This window comes from Rhinatrema bivittatum, chromosome 8, assembly GCF_901001135.1.
Source record: "Rhinatrema bivittatum chromosome 8, aRhiBiv1.1, whole genome shotgun sequence".
Classification (NCBI taxonomy): domain Eukaryota; kingdom Metazoa; phylum Chordata; class Amphibia; order Gymnophiona; family Rhinatrematidae; genus Rhinatrema; species Rhinatrema bivittatum.
In genome coordinates, this window is record NC_042622.1 from 60,526,979 (window position 1) to 60,551,896 (window position 24,918).

At 42.0% G+C, this 24,918-nt stretch overlaps 1 protein-coding gene across 1 annotated transcript in view; it reads left to right on the forward strand.

Annotated features, from left to right (window-relative positions):
• Positions 1–24,918, forward strand: part of GGT7 (gamma-glutamyltransferase 7) — a 122,907-nt gene that overhangs the window by 89,318 nt on the left and 8,671 nt on the right. The window contains exons 11-14 of the mRNA XM_029613700.1: positions 14,582–14,734; positions 15,729–15,843; positions 16,905–17,042; positions 20,990–21,089. Coding sequence (XP_029469560.1) covers positions 14,582–14,734; positions 15,729–15,843; positions 16,905–17,042; positions 20,990–21,089 — 506 coding nt within the window. The remainder of the gene's footprint in view (positions 1–14,581; positions 14,735–15,728; positions 15,844–16,904; positions 17,043–20,989; positions 21,090–24,918) is intronic.

A 24,918-nucleotide genomic window follows, 5' to 3' on the forward strand; every position in this document is an offset into this window, starting at 1 on the left:
GGAGCCTTCATTCTCAACTACCCAAGGATTTTTTTTTTCCTGTTTTTATTTTGCTTCCCACCTTAATCCAGTCATTGCAGTAACAATCCTCAGCCAGGCATCATGCACCAGGGTTCCTTCCAGAGCGCTGCATTGATGGTCATCATTGCGATATTCCATTGGCTATGAATACTGCCTCTGGAGCATCCACAGCCTCAGCTGACCCAGAGAGCAGAAAACTTGAACTGGGAATCAAACCCAAGTCTCTGCATCACTGAACCACTGGGCTGGCCCCAGGTCAATACCTGGAACTGAATTTGAACATGCTTGGGTCAGATATGAAAGGCAGTGTTAGGTACAAGGTTTAGAGTTCAAGTGAACCTAGGGTCATAGCATGGAGTGGCTGAGTTGGCATTGGCAGGCTAAAACACTCCAGAAACTAAACATGTCCCCGGGGAATTATTACAGATCCCATGAAGTTAGGAATGCCCTGTTCTGCTTAAAAACTATTCTGAATTCAAAGGTTAGTCCAGTGGCAAGTGCAGTGCACTGCTATGTGGAAGGTCTGCCATTTGATTCCTGAATCAAGGCTTTCTCTCCCCAGGTCAATTCAGGATGCTGTGGTGGGAGTCATGATGACTGACCTGGTCATTTGTGTTTAGAATTATGGAAACATTTTGGTTCTCAAACCAATTTATCAACTGAATTAGACTCCCAGTCAGGATTTCTACCAATCCCCCCCAGGTCAACCAAACAAGCTGATCCAGTTCTGGGTTTGTCCTGTGGATGTAAGGATTTGTAGTTCTGATTTTCTTAGGGAAATCAATGGACAAATCAGAACTACAAAATTCATGCATCTAAATGCTGCTCTGTGCAGGTTACTCCACTTAACACAAGTTACCCCTTTACTCCATTTCTATCCTTTAGCTACTACAGATCTTCTGTGTTTATCTCATGCCCTTTTGAATTCCATTACTGTTCTTGTCTTCACCATCTTTTCTGGGAGGGCATTCAATGCATCCATCATCCTTTCCGTGAAGAAATATTTCCTGACATTGTTCCTGAGTCTACCCCTAAGAGTTGTATATCATGACCTCTAATTCTACAACTTTCTTTCCATTCTTGTGTCTGTTTTCATATCTCTCCTGTCTATCCTCTCCTCCAGGGTTTACATATTTATGGTCCTTCAGTCTTATCTCATAAGTTCTCCATTGCAGACCCTACACCATTTTCATTGCCTTTCTCTAAACCGCTTCCATCCTGTATCTGTATTTTTTAAGATATGGTCTCCAGAAATGAAAACAGTACTTCTGGTGGAAACTTTTGCAGTGCTGCACAGTATTAGACAGATGGATGGGGAGAACAAAACTAATAATCCAGTGCTGTGATCCACTAAAAAGATTTGTCCAGAAGTACACAGAGCAAAAAGATCTGTCAGTAGCAGCACTAATCTGGAAGAATCCAAGTCTGAAAATAAATGGTAAAAGTTTCTTTTGGAAAGTGTGGGATCAATTGGGAATCTGTTATATCCATCAGCTTTTTCAGGAAAAGGTCCTGAAATCATTTTTGGCGTGGCAAACAGAGTATAGCCTACGTAAAAACAATTGTTGGAAGTATTTACAATTTAAGAGATTATTTTGAGACACAGAGGCCTATTGTCTGGGGATATTTGGAGGAAAACTGAATTGGATAAATTTACATCCTATGAGAAGATATCTTGGTCTAATGCCACTGGAGGCCATGGTATCTTGAGGAATGCTATGCCAATTAATTTAAATATTTTATGGGAAAAATAGGAAAAAGTTTGAGGTTAGGGCTGTTCAGCTTGGAGAAGAGATATGATGGGGGTCACAAAATCATGAGAGGACTAGAATGGGTAAATGGAAATCGGTTATTTACTCTTTCAGATAATAGCAGGACTAGGGGGCACGCCATGAAGTTAGTAATTAGCACATTCAAAACAAATCGGAGAAAATTCTTTTCACTCAATGCACAGTTAAGCTCTGCAATTCATTGCCAGAGGATGTGGTTAGGAAGTTAGTGTAGCTAGGTTTAAAAAAGGTTTGGATAAATTCCTGGAGGAGAAGTTCATATACCGCTATTAATTAAATTGACTTAGAGAATAGCCACTTGTATTACTGGCATTAGTAGCATGGGATCTATTTAATATTTGGGTACTTGCCAGGTACTTGTAACCTGGATTGGCCACTGTTGGAAACAGGATGCTGGGCTTGATGAACCCTCGGTCTGACCCAGTATGGCAACTTCTTATGTTCTTAGCTTCTTAAGATCAAGTGATTCCCTTATCAGATGAGTCTTGGGGGAAAGTCTGTATTATATGGGGAAAAAAAACACTTGGAGATTCAGATATCAGAGAAATTCTCTAGTTTTCTACATATAATTTATTGGAACCCAATTCAACTTTGTAAAATAATAAGATGAAGAATTCTTGACTTTTCTTGGAGAGATTGTAAACAGAGGCACACTTTTTTCTCATGATTTGACTCTGCCCTCCTGTGCAAAGTTTCTAGCAAAGATTTTGGAGTTTGTGATTCAGATGGTAGAATTTCAGTGTCATAGAGAGCCCTGTTGGGTTTTATTAGGTATAGACGAGATTCAGTTCAGGCTCTATCCATGGAGCAAAATTGTGTGTTAAGAGTCATCTTAGAAAAACGAGAAGATGTTTAAGGATTAGATGGATCTGATGTCTTATGTCATATGAAGAGTCGACTGCCAAATTTCAGGAGACATCCACAAATTTTCACAAAGTACGGGGCAGATTTTAAGGGGTTGATATTCAGCTGCTGAGCACCTAGTTAAGTTAGCTGGATACACCTCTCTGGCTAACATAACCAGGATATTCAGCATCATGGTTGCACTGCTGAATATACCCAGGAATTTTAAAGTTAGCTGGCTAGGTATATCCGGCTAATTTTAGACTTGCCCTACAGCATGGCCAAAGTTAGCTGCTAATTCTGCTCTTCCTAGAAATGCCTATTGCTCGCCCTTGGAACGCCCCTGACTTACCTGGCTATATTCTAGCTGGATAACTTGTAATTTGGCTAGAGTATAGCCGGGTAAGAGTTTTAAATTTGCAGGTTGGCCTTGTAGACGGATAACTAAAACGTTTTCACTTATCCATCTAAATGGCTTTTGAATATCTACCCCTAAATGTTTTAGAAAGGTTAGAGTTTCCTTGGTGTTATGGAGGTAATAATGAAGGTACATATGTCAAGATAGGTTAATCAATGTTACAATAAAAGGGTTTTCCCTGAAGGTTGGGTAGGTAAACGGAAAGGGGGGGGGGGAGAGAGAGAGGGTTTAAAAAATGAAAAAAGAGATTTCCTCTATTAATTGAAGCCTGGTGGCTGAATTCTGGACCCATGATTTCAGGGTTCTGTCCCCCAGCTGAGAGCTCACTGTAGTCACCAGACTGGATACTTTGGGGGGAGGGAGAAAAAAAAATCCTTGACACCAGGGACTGAGCTGGAAGAACAAAGGAGCAGGAGGTAACTGCTGGGTCATAATAACATTCAGATATAAGGTTTATTGATTTTCAACAACAATAAACATTGTTAAACTTGATACAATGTTTTGATTCTTACACGCCATATCAAAAACAAAGTTATATGTAAATGGTCTTTGTGTAACAATCCTATCTGGCCAACTCCCCCAGAGCATAACAAAACCTGCGTCCACTCATCTTCATCTAACAATGTATGAAAATCAGCAACATAAGAGGGTGCCAAACCCAGCCAAAGATCATTCAAAATCTGGATTCTCATTCTGTGAGATAAGGAGTCCAGATATGTAAAGTCATGTTTTTTCTTTAAAGAGTTCATGTAAATTGTGTAGATTTGTGATAAGCAGTATAGAAACTAAACCAAATAAAAATAAATAAATGAATGCTAGTGCCCAACTTCTCCATAATGAGATGATGTAATGCATTCCTCCTTCTGTCCAAAAATGTAAAATAGTCTTCTTCCCAAGTAAAAAAAAAAAATCTTTTTTCAACCAAAGTTCAATATATTCATTACCAAGGGGCAGAGAAGAAAGATCTCCAAAATAGTCATAGGATTACAAGGTATGTCAAAGTCCACAATTCGTAGAGCATAACAACCATTTAATTATTGTAGAAGACCAAAAAAGAATGCCCCCACTTCAGTTTAACATTTTACACAAGTCTCATGATATGCTCACTAAAAAGTAGATTTAAAAAAAAAAAATGTGCATGCGTCCATGTGCGAGTGATTCCCAGCGTGCGCACATGGTCATGGCTATTTTATAACATGTGCATGTCAGTGTGTGCATGTTATAAAACACAGGTCCTGCGCGCACATGTGTACCGGATTTTCATGTCCGCATGTGCGGGTGGATGGCCTGCTCCATGCGCAGGAGGAGGGATTTTAGAAAAATACATGTGGCGATGCAATCAGGCCTCCCCCAGTTCCCTCCCAGTCCGCTCCAATTAAGGAGCGGCCTGGGAGAGAACTTTCCTATCTCTAACCCTACCCTTCCTACCGCTTCCCCATTTCTTTTATTTTTATACTTACTGCTCCTCGGGAGCAGAAGTAAACTCCACGTGCCTGCCGGCTGCCGGCGCATGCTTTTCCAAGACAGTGGCTAATGGCCCTGTCCCAGCTTGCCCCTCCCCGCTCTTGGCTTGCCCTGTTGCAGAGCCCAGCACTTCTGTGCGTAATGGGGACTACATGTGTGGCCGGGCCTCTTCTAAAATGTGCGCGGTGCGTGCAAGACTCAACCACACACGTAACCTCCCATTTTTACGCGTGTGGCCCTTTTAAAATCGGGCCTTTAGCTAAGAAGGCCCTGTGCTGTGAAATATAAAAATGAACCAAAAATTTATATTCAACCTCTTGCAGAATTATATTATTAGAAATAGAATTAATTATCATAAAGCAATGAGAAAATTGCTTAACCATTAAAGGCAAATGCAAATCCTATTTCCATTTATTTAATAAAGATTGAAAATCCACCGAAGAATCAGTTTACTCTGGTTCAACCAGATCCAAAAACTGTAAAACTGGTGACCATTTTTACATAGTAAGAGGAAGCATCCCTGCCTCGAATATAGTGTCTAATTTGCAAATAGGCATAAAAGTTTCTCTGACCCAATCCAAAAGACCTTTGCATTTCCTGAGGAGAGAATTTTACCATAAGAGACAGAAATTGAAATATCATTGAAAAACCTTTCTGATGTCACAGAATAATCCAGGAAGAAAGTCCTGATTATCCAATAAAGACAAAAAGGGAGATTGCATACAAGGAAGGCAAAGATGTTCATAGAGCCATGTCCCAATATAGGTTGGACTAAAATACTATCTTTAAACTGATCCAGCAATTTCTGGGATGCAGGGCGAAATGCAAATTCAAAGGAAGTATCAAAGATATCTCTATAATCAATGATAATAAAGTAGTTATTAGACATAAGCCAGTTGCTCACAAGGCTCAAATTAGCTTCCAAATTATAATACTATAAATTAGGTAGCTCTAGGCATTCTTGAGAACAAGGTTTCATTGTAAAATGTAAGGGTATTTGTACTTTCCTGCCAGACCAAAGATACTTCCTCTATAGTCTGTTGACAAATAGTTCAACTGATCTCACTAAATACACTGGAAGCAAACTAAACATATATATCCATTTAGGGAATAAAATAATTTGAATAACTGGATTTTCCTGTTACATCCAGCGGTCGCAGACGGCTGCGACCTCTCATGCTCACCTCTTTTTTCCCCGCACCGTCAATCCTAGGATGAATGGCGGCCTCTGCTAACCACCGCCGACTTCCCCGGTGTTCCCGGGACAGCATGGGCGCTGCCGATCGCCATCTTGTTTCCGGAATCACCTAGGCACGCGCGCAAGAGCCTCCTTTGTATACGTTATGGCGGGAACCTCGGGGGTGTCCTCTCCCGAAGACATCAACCCGCTGCTGTACTTAAGCTGACCGGCCCTCTGCTACTACGAGTTAGCAAGGACTTTTCTCTTGTTGCTGAATCCGCTCCATTCTTGGATCTCCAGTTCCAATGTCTCCTCTTGGTGTTCAGACGCTCTGGATACCCGCTCTTCAGGGGCCCTTCCGCATTCCCGGCTATCCGCTCCTCGGAGGGCCTTTCTGCCTGGAACTTCCTCTTGTGAGTACCTTCTACGATATCAGCCTTACTGAAGCTTACTACGGTGTACAGCGTGACTCGGGCCACTACCGCTCCTCTTCAGTAATCATTATTTCCAGCATATCCTGTGCTGCTGGGTATTGCTGCATTTACAAGATCCACATCCGGGTTCCTACACCTCAGACCTCAACACCTTCATCATCAGTACAGTCATCCTCGGCGTACCCCGCGCTGCGGGCCACTACTGGATCTACACTTCTGAGGTATTTCCACCCGTCTGTAGGAATCTCCTGGTGTACCCCGCGCTGCGGGCCACTACCAGACCTTCACCCCAGCGGTACCACCCTGGTCATAACCTATTGCTCAAGAACTGTGTTTATTTACATTCCCCGCTCTGCGGGCTATGCCTTGTCTTTCCTCTCAATAAAATCTCTACTGCAGCTGTGTCCTATGTCGCTGAGACCACGCCCACCAATGGTGAGGCTCACGGGGCTCCTCCCTGTGGGTAGAGACATCTCTCATCTCGGCCCAGGGTTCACATTCTCACAAAACCATAACATTTCCCAGTTAAAGGAAAGGAAAGCCAATCTTCCAAAGCCTTTTCTGATGCACCCAGCAGATAAGCCACATTGTCTTGCAATAAGTTTAGGTTCCTAATCACCTCTACATATTTGAAAGAATCTCCTGCCCATTTAAGAGGAAATGGCCCCATCCATTTCTGTGGAGTAAATAACCCAATTGAATGACTTCAGATTTGTACAAATTTAATTTTACTCCTGACAACTCCAAGTCTGTGGGCTCTTTCAAGCCTCAAGGGGCCATGTTTATCGAATAGAGGCACTGTTTTTGGAAAGTCAGTTTTCCAAAATCTTCCGAATTTTTTCTTCTGCAAAGGAATCTGGAAATCCTACAAAAGGAAGATTATTTTGCATGTAGTGATTCTCTAGGTCTCCCAGTTTGTCTGACACAGCAACTTTAAACTTTTGCAATTTAGTGAGTTCCGATTCAGATTTACTCACGATATCCTGTGTCCCTGATATTCTGTGTTCAACTTTCTAAAGTTGCCTCTTGATATCGGTGAGTTGCATCATTATGTTTACATTTCTTTTTATTAATTTTCAGCAATATCACAAGAAGAATATACACATACAAAATATGACCGGGTGCACTGGTTGGCTCTTCCCAGTGCCCTGTATGTATTGTATGTGTGTGGTATTGTGCATTGCCACAAAAACAATTCCCATCTCAGCAGATCCCCTCTATCCCCCTCCCCTCCTTCCCCTAGAGCACATTGTGCCATGAAGTTTGTATGTATTCCCCATCATTTTGACAATAGTCATTCAAAATTAAACTTCTCACCCTATGATGCGGCAAAGATTGAATATATGGATATCAGACCTGTAAAAAAAAAATCTCCTTTTCCTATTCAGATCGGTTTGTTCCACATATTTCTCACACAGACACATATTATGAATCTGATTCCTCCATTGTGTAATTGTCAGTGGGTTTTCTCTCAACCAACATTGCAATCTAACCTTTTTTTTTTTTTTTTTTTTGCCACTACCAAGACCTTATGTATCCAAAGTTTTATAAAATTTTTATCTAATTGCTATTCCATGCAGGTTATCAACAAGGAGCACCTTAGGCTGGAAGGGTAATATCACATTCATTATCTGTTAAATATAACTGACAATAGACTTCCAGTATTGACATATCTCAGGACATACCCAAAATTAATGATCACGGGGTTCCTGGCATTGGATTATATTTAGTACAGATATCTGACAGTGTTATTTTCATAACAATAGCCAATTTTTGAGGGAAGTAATATTGCTTGAGAAATTTATATTGTACCTCACGCAGTTCTATATTACATATTCTTTTGAAACATTATGCATATTGATGTTCGGTCAAATCTAGTTCAGGTTCTGATTTCCAAGCTCGCAGAGTCTTCTCATACTCTGTATTGGGCTTTTTTCTCATCAAAGTGTGATAAAGAGAAGATACAGTGTTACGGACTGGATTTTCCACATCAAACATATCCAAAAGAAATTCCCTGCTTTCACTTGCCCAATCTTGTACCTTAAGGGATTGAATGTAGTGCTTAAGTGGCAAATATGCATAAAAATGTTTTTTATCTTAATCAAACTCTGTGGACATATCTTGGAAAGATTTTACAGTTCCCTCCTCATTCAGAAATTGAGATATCACTCTGAAACCCTGATGAGCCCATTCTGCAAAAATCTGATTTTGGATCCCAGGCTTAAATTAGTCATTGCCTCTTATCGGCAACAGCTGTGAAATAGAGCTCTTTAAATGAAGCAGTGAACATAAATATCTCCAAGCACAGATCAATGGATTTAACAATAGACTACCTGTCCGATTACTAGACAGAGTCTCTGGCGAGGAATGTAAGATATAACTGAGATCGAAAGAAGTAAAGAAGCTGTTTCATTTTTATGGGAGTATGAAATTGGGTTTCAAGTAGCCAATGAGGTACATGCTTCAAATTACATGCCACATTATACATCTTCAGGACTTCCATTCCCACAATCCCCCCCCCAACCCCAGTTTTGGGTCTATTTAGCCAATGCTATACTTGGTTTTGCCTGTTTCCACAAATAGCTATGCAGCAGTCTTTGAAACTGGCCTATATCCCTTCTAGACATAAAGCACAGAATCATCTGAAGCATATAATGCCATTTTGGCAACATAATCATCTGAAAGAGATTTACTCCAATAGCCAAAGATAAAGGGAAATCTCCCCAATTTCATAATGTCTTTTTTGTTAACTCCATCAACATCTGAAAATTTACTTTGTATAATTGTGCAGGATCGACATGTGTTAGTGTTTGGGTAATTGCCAGGTTCTTGTGGCCTGGTTCAGCCTCTGTTGGAAACAGGATGCTGGGCTTGATGGACCCAGCATGGCAATTTCTTATGTTCTTAAGGTTATCCCCAAATATGTAAATGAATCACTCACCCACCTCATTGGAAATCCCTTCCCACATTCTTCTCTTACTTGATTCAAAGTAGGTAGTGCTTACTGCTTCGCATTTATTCATACTGAATTAAAATCCCGCTAGCTTACCATAAATAGCAAATTCACTTAGGAGAAACTTTAAAGAATCTCTTGGGTCCACCATATGTAACAAAATATCATCCGGAAAACCCACCAGTTTAAAAACGTGCGTCACACTTTCCCCTTTCCGAATACCCAAAATTGATGTATTCCCCAAAATGTTCAAAAGAAGTGGCTCAAAAGATAAAATAAATAACAATGCAGACAACGGGCACACCTGTCTGTTGCCTCTACTCAAATGTATATCTGAGTTGTAACCATTGATCATGACATAGGTGTGTGGGTCTGAACAAAAAAACCTGAATATCAAATGCTTGTAGCGCTTGAAACATAAAAGTCCATTCCAGCCTATCAAATCCTTTTTCTGCATCAAGCCTTAGCAACAAAGATGGTATCTGCTGCCATTTGCTTCTTTCCAAAGAGGCTAGAATCTTACGAATATTCACTATCGAATGACGACCCTGAACAAAGCCTACTTGGTCATCTCCGATAATAGCCAGCAACACCTTCGCCAAATGGTTCACCATTATCTTTGGCAATAACTTGATATCAAAATTTAATAACGATATTGGATGGTACAATGCTGGAGAAGTTGAGTCTTTACCTACTTTTGGCAGCACCGTAATCACTGTTCTATTGGGCGCCAGAGGGACATATCCTAATTTAATTAATTGCTCAAATATTTTTCTCATTGGGACTATGATTTGCTGGGTTGTTAATTTGTAGAATTTGGTAGAAAAACTGTCTGGACCTGTGGCCTTCAATAATTTAGCCTCCTTAATTCCTTGCATGATCTCCTGCAATGGCACTGGTTAGTTTAAAGACATTAATTGGTCTTCCATGATTTGAGGGAGGTGAGCTAAATTAAGCTAGCTTTTTATATCTTGGAGTGGCCATGTACAGGGATGATAATGCTCTCTAAAAACCAAGCTAATATCCTTTCCCGACTTCACCAGATACCCTGCTCCATTTCGCAGCGCTGTAACTACCTAGTACATTCCCAATTTTTTGTGATATTAGCAAGGGATTTACAAAATTTATTACCAAGCTGGTAGAACTTAACACTTATAATACATAATTCCTTTTTCTCCCTCTGATGAAGCAGCTTGTTTAAAGCCAACTGCATAGCAATAAATGTATTCTTATTTGTTCTGCTTGGATCTTGTTCATATCTTCCTTTATCTGAATACAATTTTTTTCCAAGATTTACTATATTTGTTGTCATAGCCTTCCTCCTGGCTACAGTGAAAGAGATTATATCCCCTCGTAGCATCACCTTGGCAGTTTTCCAAAACAGTATTGATGAATCTTGAAGTGCACAGTTATTAACCACAAAATTATGTCACCGCTTAATTAAATAGTCCCGAAACGCCTGATTATTATAAAATGCTTTGGGAACCACCAAGCCGGACCAGAACTAGTAGGACAGAAACCCTCCAGATCCATCCACACTGGCATATATTCTGAAATGATAAGAGGACCAATTTTTGAAGCCATTACATTTCACAAGAAGATAATAAAAATTATTTGACATTAAATTCGGGACTGTGTATTGTGGACTGTTACAAGTGTAAACCCTTTTTGTAAAGGATGAAGTGTCCGCCATGCATCCATTAGGTCTAAATTGTGGCACAAATAGTTTGCTTTCTTCCTGGCAGATCTCAGTGGGCCGACAGTTGTGGTAGAACGATCCAGCTGATTATTCAAGATATAATTAAAATCTCCTCCCACCGGTATGGTATCATTGCTATAAGATATAAGTAGCTTGGCCAAATGTACAAAAATGGAATGCTCATCGTTATTTGGGACATAAACATTACAAAACAGTATGGACTTCCCAAATAAAATACCTTCCACCATGAGATATCGCCCCTCATTGTAGGCAATTACCTTCGTGTCCCGAAAAGGCACCGCTTTCCCCATGAGAAGAGCCATTCCTGCCTTTCTTGTGCCTGACTGCAACAAATACACTTTCCCTACCCACTATGACGGTAATTTTAAAACAGCCGCGCGGGCATATGCTGGCTTGCACCCTTGGATGCGGCCATTTTATTTATTATTATTCAACCAAGCTTTCCCATAACATCAACTTGCGGAATATCCCTGCCAATGATCCCCTCCGTGGTAACACGCTAGAGAACTATATAGACCTTCTCTAGAAATTCACATTTTCTTTGGCAGTCTAATATCTAATAACATTATACTACCACCTGTTTATCTAGACTACATTAGGCACCGTATCTTTTAATTATGTTATTAACCCCATATATCTTAATCCAAGTTAATTCGACCTGTTCATTGTAAGACATTTACTTGTCATTGTTATTGTTATTGTTTAGAATGTAAACCGAATTGATCAATAATTCTGTTATTGGAAAGTCGGTATAGAAAAATGCTAAATAAATAAATAAATAAATGTATATGTGCGCATCTTTTAAAATTGCCTGGATGCGCGTAAATGTGCGCACCATTTTATATGGCTGCGCGCATGTGCCGCTTCTACCACGTAAGTGAGGGAATTAGACCTACATAAATTATATATGTGGTATATAAAAGATTTTAAATAAATAAAATAATAAATAACGCATTTTAATATACATGCTCACCGATGCAATTACCAGTTAAACCTGTTTGTTCCCACTTTGACAAGTTACAGGATAAGACTTCATAACCCCCCCTAGCTAACTAACCTCTCTTTTACCCTACCTGCCCTGACTAACCTAGTTTTTTTGTTTTATAATTTACACGCCATCTATAGCAGAAGTAAAGTTACGCAGTAGGGGACCCCGGCGCACGCTTCTGCACGTAAATACTTACGCGCTGGATTCCATTTAAATTCCTGGAATCCCCATGCCCGTGCCCTGCCCAGATCATGTCCATGCCTCCTTTTTTGGATTTTTTCTTTTGTGCGCATACTGGGAGATATGCACCTCCATGGACGCTTCTTAAAAAATGCACCCTGTGCACCGGCCTGAGAGATGTGCGTATCTCCCTGACTTGGCACATGTAGGGCTTTTAAAATCTATTCCATCTTTGCAATTTCTGTTGTTCATCTGCATCTAAGTGTCTCCTCCAACTGCACCTCCCATCTTTGCAAAGCTTGTAAAACTTTATATCATTTAGTTACTGAACCAATACTCCCCACATTCCAAGTCACAAATCTGACGCTAGCCAAAATCCCTGGCCCATTGCTTAACAAAATGCATCAAGTACCTTCCACATACCATAAATTATGGCCTCCCAACCTAGACCTCAACCTCTTGAATGGACCAGTTCTCTGGTGAAATTTAAACTGTTTATATACCAACTTCCTTACTATGAAATTTTTCCCCTGGTGCTCCCCAAACCTATGCTTTCCCCCCTTCCTACCCCTTTCCCTCCAACCCCCTCGCTCCCTGACCCTATTTCCAACAAAGTCATTTACACTTGCTCAGACATGAGCTAAAGAATGCGAGCTTCGTTTGTGTTGGAGCCCCACACCCCGCCATCATCCGCACTCCCATCTGAAGCACAGAACAGAATATCACTTCCCTGTTGGCAACAATTAAGGCTGATACATGGACTAACTCTTGCCAGCCTTTAGCCACACTGTACTTGTTTATAAGAGAAAGAAAGAGAAAGAAAAAAACCTCTCACAGTCATAAGAGTCAAGCTGTTAAAAGGTACTTCAGCGCATGAAACAGAAATGACTTCCTGACTTGGACACTGCATCCATCTTAGTGTTCTCGCTTCAGTGCCTTTACATGGCTTCCTGTCCAAGCCATGGTTTACCTTTCTTGTGCTTGTAGGTGTGCATTCAAAATTTCCTGCGCTTCCGTCACTGTTTCAAAAAGACAAGTAATGTTATTATATGTTACCTTCAATCTTGCCAGAAACTGAAGCACAAATCGCACCTGACGCTGCACAGGCAAAAGCTTTTCACCTGGCAGAAACTGCAGCTGAATAATCAGCAAACATCAAGATCTTCTATCCCCTCATTTTCCAATGATCTAGTTTGCTGGTAGTACCTTAAGATTTCTTCTTTGTAGCAAAAATGTTTAAATTTCACAATCACTGATCTGTCTCCCTGGCCAGTGCTGTGCATTCCCAAATGATGTGCCCTTTCTATTTTAAGGACGCCAAGTGTTTCAGTAAGGACAATTGCTATTGGCAGCCAGGATTCCAGTGTCTCCCGCAGGTCACGGTTGCTGATGCTTTCTGGGAAACCTGTGAATCTCATATTGCTCCTACACGAGCAGTTCTCTAGGTCTCCTAAATTTAGCTCAGTCTTCGCTACCTCTGCTTGAACTGCCGCCATGTCCCATTCTAGGGCCTGCACTAACTCATCCACCTCTGACAGGTGCATCTCAGCCTCTGTTAAACACTCTGAGTTATCTTTTAGCAGAATATGCAATTCATCAAAGTGGGAATGTATTTTTTTCTAATTTAACATCCATCACATTAAGAATTAGAGACGCTACCTCTCCTGTTCCTCCCCGTCTGTTGCCGATGATGGAGGATTGCTGAGATTATCCGCCATCTTGTTTACCACTGCCTTGCTCTTCTCTTTGCGAATTGCTTTGCTGCCATCGAGACTTCCAACACTGCCCAAGATCACTCCATATAAGTCTCTTCCACTTTACTGCCAACAGAGATATTTATAATCCTGTCCTTTACAGCCTGAAGGTCAGATGTGCTGTGATACAGGCAGTGGGGCCCCAGAGCGACTGAGGTTCACGTCCTCGTGCTCTCACCACATCGCATGACCTCCGTGTTGCATCATTAATGTTTCAGTCTTTTGGTACCAATTGTCATATTTTTCTTCCAATGCAGTCTCTACCACCGCAGCAACCTCACCAACCTCTGAGTCGCTCACTCCAGAAATAAGGCCCTCCTCAGCCGCGTTGGTCATCTTGCCTGAGAGGGTGCTAACCTTATCCTTTCTCGTCATTTTAGGTGGCATCCTGGCATACACAGAATGAGCGAAGAAAAACTGAAGGAAAGTCCACAAAACAATAGAAATGAGCAGAGAGCATTTTCCCAAAAAAACAGCATTGTTTATTTTAAAGTGGGGAAAAGAGGCCTCCAAAGAGACTAAAAACGTGACTAGCCTTCACATTGCACCACATGACCTCCTTTCCTGTTCTTTTAAAATTGAAACATTTCCTGGTTGAAATCCCTTTTAGTGCACTCCTGCCAGCCAGCACAAGGACACAGGTGGGAGAGAGACTGTCAGCGAGTAAGTGAGCAGACAGAAGGAAGCTGTGCGTGGCAGGGGGTTTAAGATGTGAATGGCCACACTTGCAGGGGGCATAGCAGGAACATTGTCCGTGATGGAGCTCAGCGGTATGAGAAGAGGTCTGCTTGTAACAGAGCGCCTTGAGTTGGTAAAGTTTCTTCTTGTACTTGCAGTAAATCGGAGGCCAGCTTCCTACGTCAACTGATCAATGACTCTCAGTCCTTCACTTCCGGTCGCTATCTGCCCTTCTATTCCCTGGAGAACGGCCCTGCGGCCAGCCAGGTTCTCGTTATGGGGCCCGATGACTTCCTGGTTGCAGTCGTAAGGTAAAGGGACGCTCCAGTTTGTTGTAGCAGGTGGGGAAAGAGAAGACAGGAGATGCGTTTCAGGGAAGGCAGAGAGAGCATGGAGCTCAGAGCTGGGAGAAACTGTGCAATAAGAAATTTAAACATTAAAGAATGGCTCGGGGGTGCCCACCCATCCCCACCCTCCCTCCACACTGGCACTCCTGCATCCACCCTACCAGCCCCCTGGCCCTCCTCAAACCCCTCAGGCCAGTAGTGTCTGTACTGTGCTCCCAGCGGCGACCTCCATTGCTCTAACAGTGCAGCGCACGCTTTAACACACTTACTAAACGTATATTCTAACTCTCAATGCAGGAAGCTAATGGTATGCTAAGGCATCAGGAGTTTAAAAGTGTGTGCTAACCAGTACAAAGTGCCCACAAACCAGAGTTAAAATGTGCGCTCCGCCTTTAGCACAGGCGGAGCGCACTTTACACCGAGTAGAATCTCCACAGTGCACACAAGTTTAAAATTAAACAAGCACAAATCATGTTTCGTGCGCATAAGAATCTTTGTGCAAATTTTGTACCACCTGGAAGGGCACCGGCAAGCTGACACATGGAGGGGGGGGCCAGCAAAGATGACCACAAGATGTGGCTGCAAGTCACAGAAGAGCCTCAATCAGGCAACCTGTGGCTTTTGAATTTTACAGTGGCTTTTATGGCTAGAGGCACCCGCCTGAAGGATGGCCCAGCCCTTACATATAACGCCTTCAGTACTGTCATGGGGCTCAGAGCTTTGTGCACCCAGCACCTCACCACGCTGCTATCTTGCGCACGTGGCGTGCCAGGAGTCCAGTCACAGTTAATTTTATTGCTTTGTGTGTATTTATTTACCTGCTTCGCTTTGGTGCCCAGAACAGTCTTCTCCTATCAGGGTGGTTTCTTAACCGTTTGGGGATTGTATGCTGTGCTGCGACGAGAAATGAGCAACAGGTTGGAAGTGCAGTTCCAGTAATGTTTGTATCTCTTTGTAGCTCCTTGAATCGCCCCTTTGGGAGCGGAATAATAACACCCTTGGGTGTCCTCCTGAACAGTCAGATGATGGACTTTTCTTGGCCAAATAAAACCAACCACTCTGTTCCTTGTCCAGTAAGTCCCTTTCTTATCAACCAGCATGACAAGAACATCAACCAGGCTGATCCTTTTCTTAGCTTGCCTGTGAACCTTTCTTATTTTATGGGGAGATATTAAGAGTATTGTTTGTGTCCTGCATATACTGCCTTTTTTTTTTATAAAGATTTGAGAGGATGGAGTTATTGACAACTTTCCAAATGTAGTTTATAGAACGATGTAAGGAAGTTGGGGCTGTCTAAGAAGGAGATAATGCCATATGATGATTTTTCTTTGTCTTTATTGTAATTATAATAACGTATTTTAGACTAATTTAACTGATCACAGCAAAAGAGATCATCTGCTCTGTTTTTAACAGTTTATTAACTGGTGTAGGTTTTAGCTTGGCTCCAGTTGCCCAAAAGAGGGCTCATGGCCACCTGCACTGGTGTTTGAGATGTTTGCTTGTTTGTTTGTTTATTTATCATTTTATTTTATGTTCTTATATTTGTAAAACCACTTATCTCGTCCGAAGCTCCAGATGAGCTACACCACACTAATAATTGCTTTCCTGGAGCATGCACCTATACGCTTCCTGTCCCAGTCTCTGCTTTCTCTATGGCTATAGCTCAGGATAAGGAACTACACCCCCCGATTTTGGGGTACCTGAGTGTATAGCTGAAGGCTTTGCTCTACCTGAGGACAGAATCCTGCCTCTTATGTCTGGACCAGTCTACCTGAACAGCTATAAACACATTTCTGGATAGCAGCCCCTCCAATTTGGGCCCTCGGATTAACCAAGATCCTATTTGTGAGCTCTTGTGAGGCCATTATATTATGCTAGGTATCTTATTTGAAGTTTATTTTATATTTTTATTTTGTACTGGCTATATGCCATGCTCTGAGATTTATTTAGTAGTGGGTAATAAAATAAACTGTTAATTAAATGTAGCATATTGTCCAGACGGCAGGCAAGGTTTGGAATAGGGCAGACCTGTTCTGGTTAAAGGAGTCCTTTGCTTGGGGGAGATGCTCATTTGGACTTGGAAGTTGAATGTGTTGGTCTGCTGACGATTGTACTCTCTCGCCTCTCATTACAGAGGAACAACATCCAGCCTGGGAAGAGGCCCATGTCCTTCCTGCTGCCCACCATCGTACGACCAGCGCAAGGGCTGTGCGGGACCTACCTCTCCCTGGGGGGCTCCAGTGGAGACAGAGCCTTGAGCAGTATCACACAGGTCAGGCATAGGATGTGACAGTGCCGATGCCTACGTTGACAGCCCGTATTCCTTTAGGAAATCCCAGTTCCTAATCATTTTAATGAGGCTTTTTGGATAACTTTGGTTAACCAGAAATGAGAAGTGTGTGTTTCTCAGAAGGCTGCTATTAATGTATGGTACCAAACTTATGGTTTAGCTAAAAAGGATGACATAGTAAAATTATCCAGATAGAAGAAAGTTATTTTATGTAAAAATGCTGTGCTGTGTCTGTATTGTGCAGTGCTACACAGTCTGTACCCTGCTCTGATTACAAATGTTAGTGCCAGCTCATTATTCTTTCATGCACAACCATCTGGGAATTTTTTTACCTTGTTTTATAATCCCTCTTCCCTGTACCTTCCAACATGCCTAGTCTTGTCATTGCAGTGATAGTCCTTTTCCAAGGGCCATGCACCAGTGCATCCTCTAATCTAGAACCCCTTAATCTTGGGCCCAGAATTTGGCCACTAGGTGTCACCCTCGAGCGATGACTGCAGCTCTCCCTCCACCCTCGCTAGGTGCTGTGACATAGCATTGTCATTGAGCCAACATACTTAGTATGTCAGAAATTGTCATGTACACTGATCTCTTGTTGGTTCATGTACTGTGTAATAACAGGGCCCCCAGATTTCTGTTGCAGCCGGAAGGTCAATTATGTGATCTATATGCAGTGTAAATAGAGTACATATACTGCCATCAAGATAATGAAAAATCACTTTAGATAGATGGAAAATCTCTTAGTAATTTAGCCCCCCTCCCGTGTCCCTGAAGCAATAAGGAAGGTCACTGCAGAGCTCTTGGGGTCCAAAGCAACCCAGTGCAGCTCCCAGGTTTGTTCTGATCATGGGGGAAGAACTCCCTTCAAGATCCTTGGGCATGTGATATAAGAAATTACCATACTGGATCAGACGAAGGGTCCATCAAGCCCAGCATCCTGTTTCCTGCTAACAGTCCCAAATAAGCGCTGCAGTGAGTGGTTTTCCAACAGAGAAATATATTTACTGAAAATAAAAGTCCTTCATACTGACTAGTCAGTGCAAAGTACACCTCCTGTAAATCCTCTGTTCAGATACAAGGTAGCAATTGTTCTTAGGTATTGCTTGGGAGACTCAATCCTGTCAACGGAAATGTTTGTTGTCATGACCTCAGGTTCTCGCTGTGGGTGCCACTTTTCTGTTCTGTTATCCCTGTAAGTGCATTGTAAATTACCAGCAGAAAGTTTTTGGGTTTTTTGTTTCAGCCAGACCAGTTGCTGATTTTGTGAATAATCGTAGCAAAGGTCTAGGGAGAGCTGTTTGGATCTTTATCATTTTTAGAAGACTGAGCATTTTCCTTTATATTTTTTTATACTCTGGTTTGCCATACTGGCATTTTTCCTAGGTTCCTTTTTTTTTTTTTTTCCCTTTTAATTTTGCATCTTGGGTCCCTTACATGATGGATTTAATTTGCTGAAAATAACGCAATACTTGTTTCTACTGCTTTCTTTTTCTCTTGCTTTTTGTTTTCTTATGCAAATTTTAATATAATATATAAAACGCTTAATACAAAAAAAATGTAGCAATCACCCTTACCATTTGCAAAGTCCCTTCCTCTGGTTCAGTCCTTGGTACCTGTACTCCAAAGGTAATGATCTGGCTGTCCTTTTTCTATCCCCCTTGGTGTACCTGAAGGACACTCTCCTTCCTGACCTCCTCGACTATTCTTGCTATCAGTACTATCTCATCTGACTCTCAAAAATGATTTCTGGCACTTGGTACAAGAAAGAACTGAATTAGATTTTGTAAAACTCCTTCTCGTTCACAAAAATTCTCCAGTAAGGCCCTGTGGTTTCCAAACGCTGCTATGGAAAACTTACCCCAGCCAAAATTGTAAAGTACAAAGGTGAAGAGGAAAAATGGAATTGGAAGCTTCTGACTCACTTCCCAACTCTAGATCTGTCACAGCAGGGACTAGAGAGTCCAAAACCTGTAAGCCTTGAGTCTGCAGGCCCTGCCCAACACTCAGCAATGCCATTCTGCTGGTGTGCTCTCCACTCTCCCCCAAAGTCTTCTCTGTGGGCTAGTATATTAAAACCCCAAAATGCACCACTATAGCGCACCCTGTGGGGTATGCTTTGAATATGTATCTTCCCATTGCCTACTCTACAAGATTTTACAGCTACAGCTTGAAAGCAGGAAATAGTTCTGGTTAAACATCTGACGAGGCAGATCACCACTGATTCTGGGAAGGGCAATATCGCCTCTGACTTGTCCCATAGGGGGTCATTTTCCAAAGCGATCGCACGCGAATAGGGGTTTTTCGCACGCGATCACTAAATGGGGGCGGAGTCGGGGCGGCGTCAAGACCGGAACAGGAGGAGTCGGGGTGGCACCGGGGCGGACGCCGCAAAGACATCGCGGACAGCGAAAAGTTAAGAACTCTTTTCGCTGCCTATTTCGCGCCCAATAGCACCACCTTTTATGATTGCACCGCAGAGGTGCGATCACTGCCAGCTTTTGCAGGCCCGCCACCCACTTCACCCCCCCCCCCCCCCGCCCCCCTGTACCGCGCGATTCAAAGAGCCCGGCGGTATTAGAGAATCCCGGCCATAGTGCCAAGACTTGACAGCACCACCATTATTTTCTTACCTGATTGGGCAGCTGGTGGGAGCCCCCCTTTATGGTTGTTCAGGGCCCCTTAGAGGCCTGCTTTCCTGTTTGCTCATCCCTGAATTAGACATTAAAAACACCCTATATATCAAACACACAAATATATCAAATATTTGTATTTATTTATTTATTTTTTTACTAAAGATGGTTCAGAAAATCATAACCTTGATGTAAATCCAAGCTCCACCTGTAATTCAGTATGCTCCATTGGCATCAAATTCAAAATTCTTAAAAAGTTTGAATATAAAGAACTAAGGGGGTCATTTATCAAAGTGCTTTATGGTGTTTTTGCATGTGTTAAGCACCTTTAATGCATGCGAAAATGCCTTAATGCATGGTGTGATGCAAATCAGAGAAAGGGGAGGAGTTTGGGGCAGGCTTCATAATTTTGTGAAGCCATATTGCACGGCTTTAACTACACCTTTTTCATTTGCATTGAACTGTGTGATATGGCTCTATCACACTTTGTGATGTTTTTGCAAATAGTATTTTAAGCTGCTGGAGAGACAGTGTAGCTATTAGAGAGAGAGCCTAGCCATAATGCCCTCATACTAGGTAGGTATTTATACCTCTATATGAGGCCCACCTTAGTTACTCGCAGTGAGGTTTAGGTATTAGTGTAGGGGATAGGGGCCACTTTGACATTCAGAGTGAGACATACGAACAGAACAGTGCTCTCTTGTGAAGATTTAATGACCTTCAGAGTGAGGAAACTCACCCAAAGATGAGATTTGTGCAGTGTTCTCTCAACCTAGCTTGATGGATTCTCTACCTGGGTAACATCAAGCTAGGTTGAGAGAACATTGCACAAATCTCATCTTTGGATGAGTTTCCTCACTCCGAAGGTCATCAAATCTTCACAAGAGCCCCCAGTGGTTCTAGGTTGGAATTACAACAATTCTGACACAGCAAAGTGCGAAAAAGTTATTGCAATTTGCGGTAATACATAGGCGAAACGCTAAGATAGCGCACTTTGCGATAAACGGCCTATTACCAAAAAACACACCCCTTTTCCTATCGCATGTGATATTTAGTGCATTTTGATAAATCCAGGCCTATGCTTCTGATACAGTCAATCTAAAAAGAAAATAATCTTACTGTTTTACACTACTGGTTACATATTATTTCTAAGGAGGGAATGTAACCCTACCCTGAGAATGGTCCATTATCTCTTAAGCATTTGATCAGGGGTTTAAGGACTCACGGGCCTTGCTTTTCTCATTAAGAGTTCTTGCTTAGATGTTGAAATATGAAGAGACTTTGTTTGTGTTTTCTTAGGTTTTAATGAATATTTTAACATTTAACAAGAACCTGAATGACAGTCTGTCCCTGGGTCGGCTGCATCCTGAGCTTGAGTCGAACATTCTGCAAGTGGACAGTAAGTATAGAGAACACCAGTCACGAAGGCTTTCTGGGCAGGGTAATGTTCTGCCAGGACACAGTAATGCCAGTTAAATATCTGCAGCAACCTGTAAGTATAGCGAGGGCGGGGGTGGAAAGGGAGCTGCACGCAGGTAGAAGGCGAGAAGAGGGTGTTATTTGAAATGTCTGCTATTTCTGTAAACTTAAGAATTTTTACAAGGAGGATAGTGGTAGTGGTGGAAAAGGGAGTGTGTGTGTGGGAGGCAACAGAAATGTATTGGCCCCCAGGTGCCAGAGACCCTTGCTATGTCACTGCTGCACATTTACCCCACGCATGCCTGTTTCTTCTCAATGATTGGGATCGAAGCCAATGCAGTTTCAGTTGATCTCCATTTGAAAATATTTTACTTTCTCCAAAAATATGTAAGAACTTCAGAACGAGCTGGACAGGATCTTAACATTTATGTACCTTTTGTGTGTTGTGTTTTATTTGTAGGAAACTAATAAAGATTACATATTTAAATTAAAAGCAAAAAACATGTAAAAGGGTACAACCAGACCGACTTTGGTTGACTCAGCGCTGGCTGCGTGGCAGAAATTTGGTAGTTTTCATGAGTGAACTTTCATGGAAAGACATTCACACTGCATAGGCCTGTTGGAAGGAGCAAGTGAGGTGGGTGACTGCCCAGGGCATCAAGCATGTGGGGTGCTGATGTGCCTTCGACAGGATGCCATTGCTCCATAACTACGCTGTAATGGAAGTAGTTTTTCTGAAGTCTTTTGTAGCCACTAGTTTGCACCTACATCATGTGAGGGGAACCTGGCCCTCCCCCTTTACCATGACCAGCTCCACCACCCTGGACTGCCCAGAACACCGGTTGGCCTGGTGACAGGCCTGACCTTGCCAGTTTTGATCCAGCAGACCCTGGCCCAATGTTTTAATTCTTCCTGGGGAAAACATGTGGAAAGTTTCCTCTTTTCAGCATGTTCTCTGGTCAACATGCTTCCACCACACTGGCCCAGAGTGCATGCACTCGCATACCATAGGACCATCCAGCAGTAGAGGGACAGAACAAAGAGAGAGAATCTTTTTTTCTGGAGGCACTGTAAGATGAGGCTTTTGCCCTCCCATCCTGAAGATCACTGGCTGCCTCTATTTCTATTTAACATTTTACACTGCCCTTTCAATCCCCAAGGATTGCCCAGAGCATCTTACATATGTAACCCCTCCTTAGGGTACAAGTTGTGTATGGAGGAGGGCATAAAGTTATTTGTAAGTTCTTTGGGGCAGGGACCCTGGCTAGCTTTTACTTCTCCTCCCATCCCAAAGTGTAGGTCCTTCGGACTAGGGGTGGAAAGGAGCCCTCTCCGGTCCCAGTATGAGGCGACTAGTGAGCTGTGATGGAGCTCCCTCGTTCTGCTGTGAGCTGTGTGCCAAACAAACCACACTCAAACCACGTAGACAGTATCCAAAATAATGCTTTACTGATACAGTTTCATTGAGTAGCACAATGAATTACAGATCTTTTCTCCTCTATCTGTGCATTAGTCTTTATTGGACCAGGAATCCATCTCCACTCCTGGATTAGGTTGTGCAGTAGTCCCCTTGGGCTAGGCCCGCTTTGATGGTTAGGAAACCCCTCCCAGAGGGCACAAAAATCTATCTTGGCACAGAGTTAATGCCTCTATCCCTCCGGGCTCCTTGAATGTAGATCTTTTACTCACAGTTAGTAGATGAATCTTCTGGTGGGATCCCTGGTGGTAGGAATCCTTGTGGACTGCAGTTCTTGCCAGTCCCCTTGATGGGCAGGAAGAGGGGCAGATAAACACTTCCTTCCAGATGTTGGAAAACAAATCTTCTTCCCCACCTTAAATAACTGCAAGAATCTGCTGCAATGGGTCACCACCTTTGTTGAGCAGATCGTCCATAAACTTTGGGCGTCTTCAGCCCAGGGGTCCCCATTCCCTGGGCTTCGGAAAGGCCTAGGCCTTCAGCAGGGCTCCTCTAAATGAACATTCAAAATCTCAAAATTAGTCCCAGAACAGCCACTCTGCACCTCATATGCAGAGTACAGCAGTGGATCCTAGAAGGGTCTCGGAGGATTTCTGAGGCTCCAGATAGGACCAAAATCCAACTTAGGAAAATGCAACCTTTTACTCTCACCTTAGAGTGACTCCAGAGCCTATTGCAGAGCTCTGCTATAAAACCTCAGGACCAAGGGAATCCATTACAGCTCCGCCAGTGGGAGGGCTGTCTGTGAATGGAGACTCCCTAATTATTTCCCTAACTGCACTAGACTGTGGCACGACCTATTAGTAACCCAAAAAGTGGTCTTGATTACACATAAATATAAACTACAATGCAGTTCATAAAATACAATTCATACAAATAAGAAACAGTAAATTCAGAACTGACGGGTTGTGCATGTGTCTCATGCAGCCATGCTGTGTAAGGAGTGATTAAAAAGAAAAAAAAAGATTTAAAAATGTATCTCTTTATATAACTGTAAAACCATTATTTATACAATAATTTAGGTAGTTTCCATTGTAAATTCCCTAAAAACTTTAAGGAATAGACATGTTAGTGGAGGAGTGGCCTAGTGGTTAGAGCAGCAGGCTGAGAACCAGGATTGAAATCCTAGTGATGCTTCTTGTGACCGTGGGCAAGTCACTTTGCCCTCCATCGCCTCAGATTATGGTGAATTTTCAAAGGAGTTATGCATGTAAAGGTATCATACTATCATAGCAAATTTCAAAAGCCACTTACTCATGTTAAGAATACTTAACACAGGTAAAGCCTATTGACAAATCAATGGCATATATTATAGCAATTTTCAAAAGTTCACTTGCATGGGTAGAGTATATTTACATGGGTAAAACCTAGTTTTAAGCATGTAAATGCTTTTGAAAATCAGGACCTTACAGTGCAAGCTTGCTGGGGCAGGGAAATACATAACTGTACTTGAATGTAGCCAAGGCCAGTCAAGGGTATTAGGCGCCCTAGATGAAATTTATAGCCTTACGCCTGCCCTCTTCCTGTCTCTATCGTCCCCCTAGTCTTCTCAAAACACATTTTAATTAATTAATTAATTGATTCATTAATTTATTTGTTTTTAAAAAATTGTTAATCCACACTCATCATTTTAGCCAAGGCAGCTTACATAATTAAAAACTTACATAATACGGGAGCAAACAAACAAATATGAGGTTATACATCATGATAAAGAAAGAGAATAATTATAAATTATGCATTTATAATAATAGATTTTACATGAAAAGGGATATTCAAAGTACAGTCTTCTGAGGTAAAAATCACTTACAACAACATGCATATTATATCTAAATGTGCTGCTGTTCTGCCAGCAAGAAAACCCTGCAAAAAGCAAAAAAGAAAACCATATGGCATTAAGGCTATTGCAATGCATGTTGGGTGTAGGGTTGCCACTTGGCTCAATGTCCTAAGCAACAGGCTAATCCAGTCTTGGTTTCAGGGCCAGTTCTAGGGCAAATGATGCCCTGGGTGAAAATTGTTGATGGTGCTCCCCTCTTCCATAGATTTTCTCTCTCCTCTGAAAATAAGCAAAGCATTTGAATGCGGAGGTATCCTCGGAGATGTTGGCCTGATCGCAAGTCATTTTGAATGTTGCAGGGTAAAAATACATGTTTAGTAGGAGAGAGAATATGTGAAGTAATCCCATCTAAGGACTTTCCTTTTTGACGTCCTTTGAAAATAAACTCCTATGAAGGACAATTGTTCTGCTTTTTGGAGCAATTTTGGCAGAGATATGTGCAGTTTTTGAAAAATTTGAAATGTATTCACCAGCATTTTTTTATATATATATATA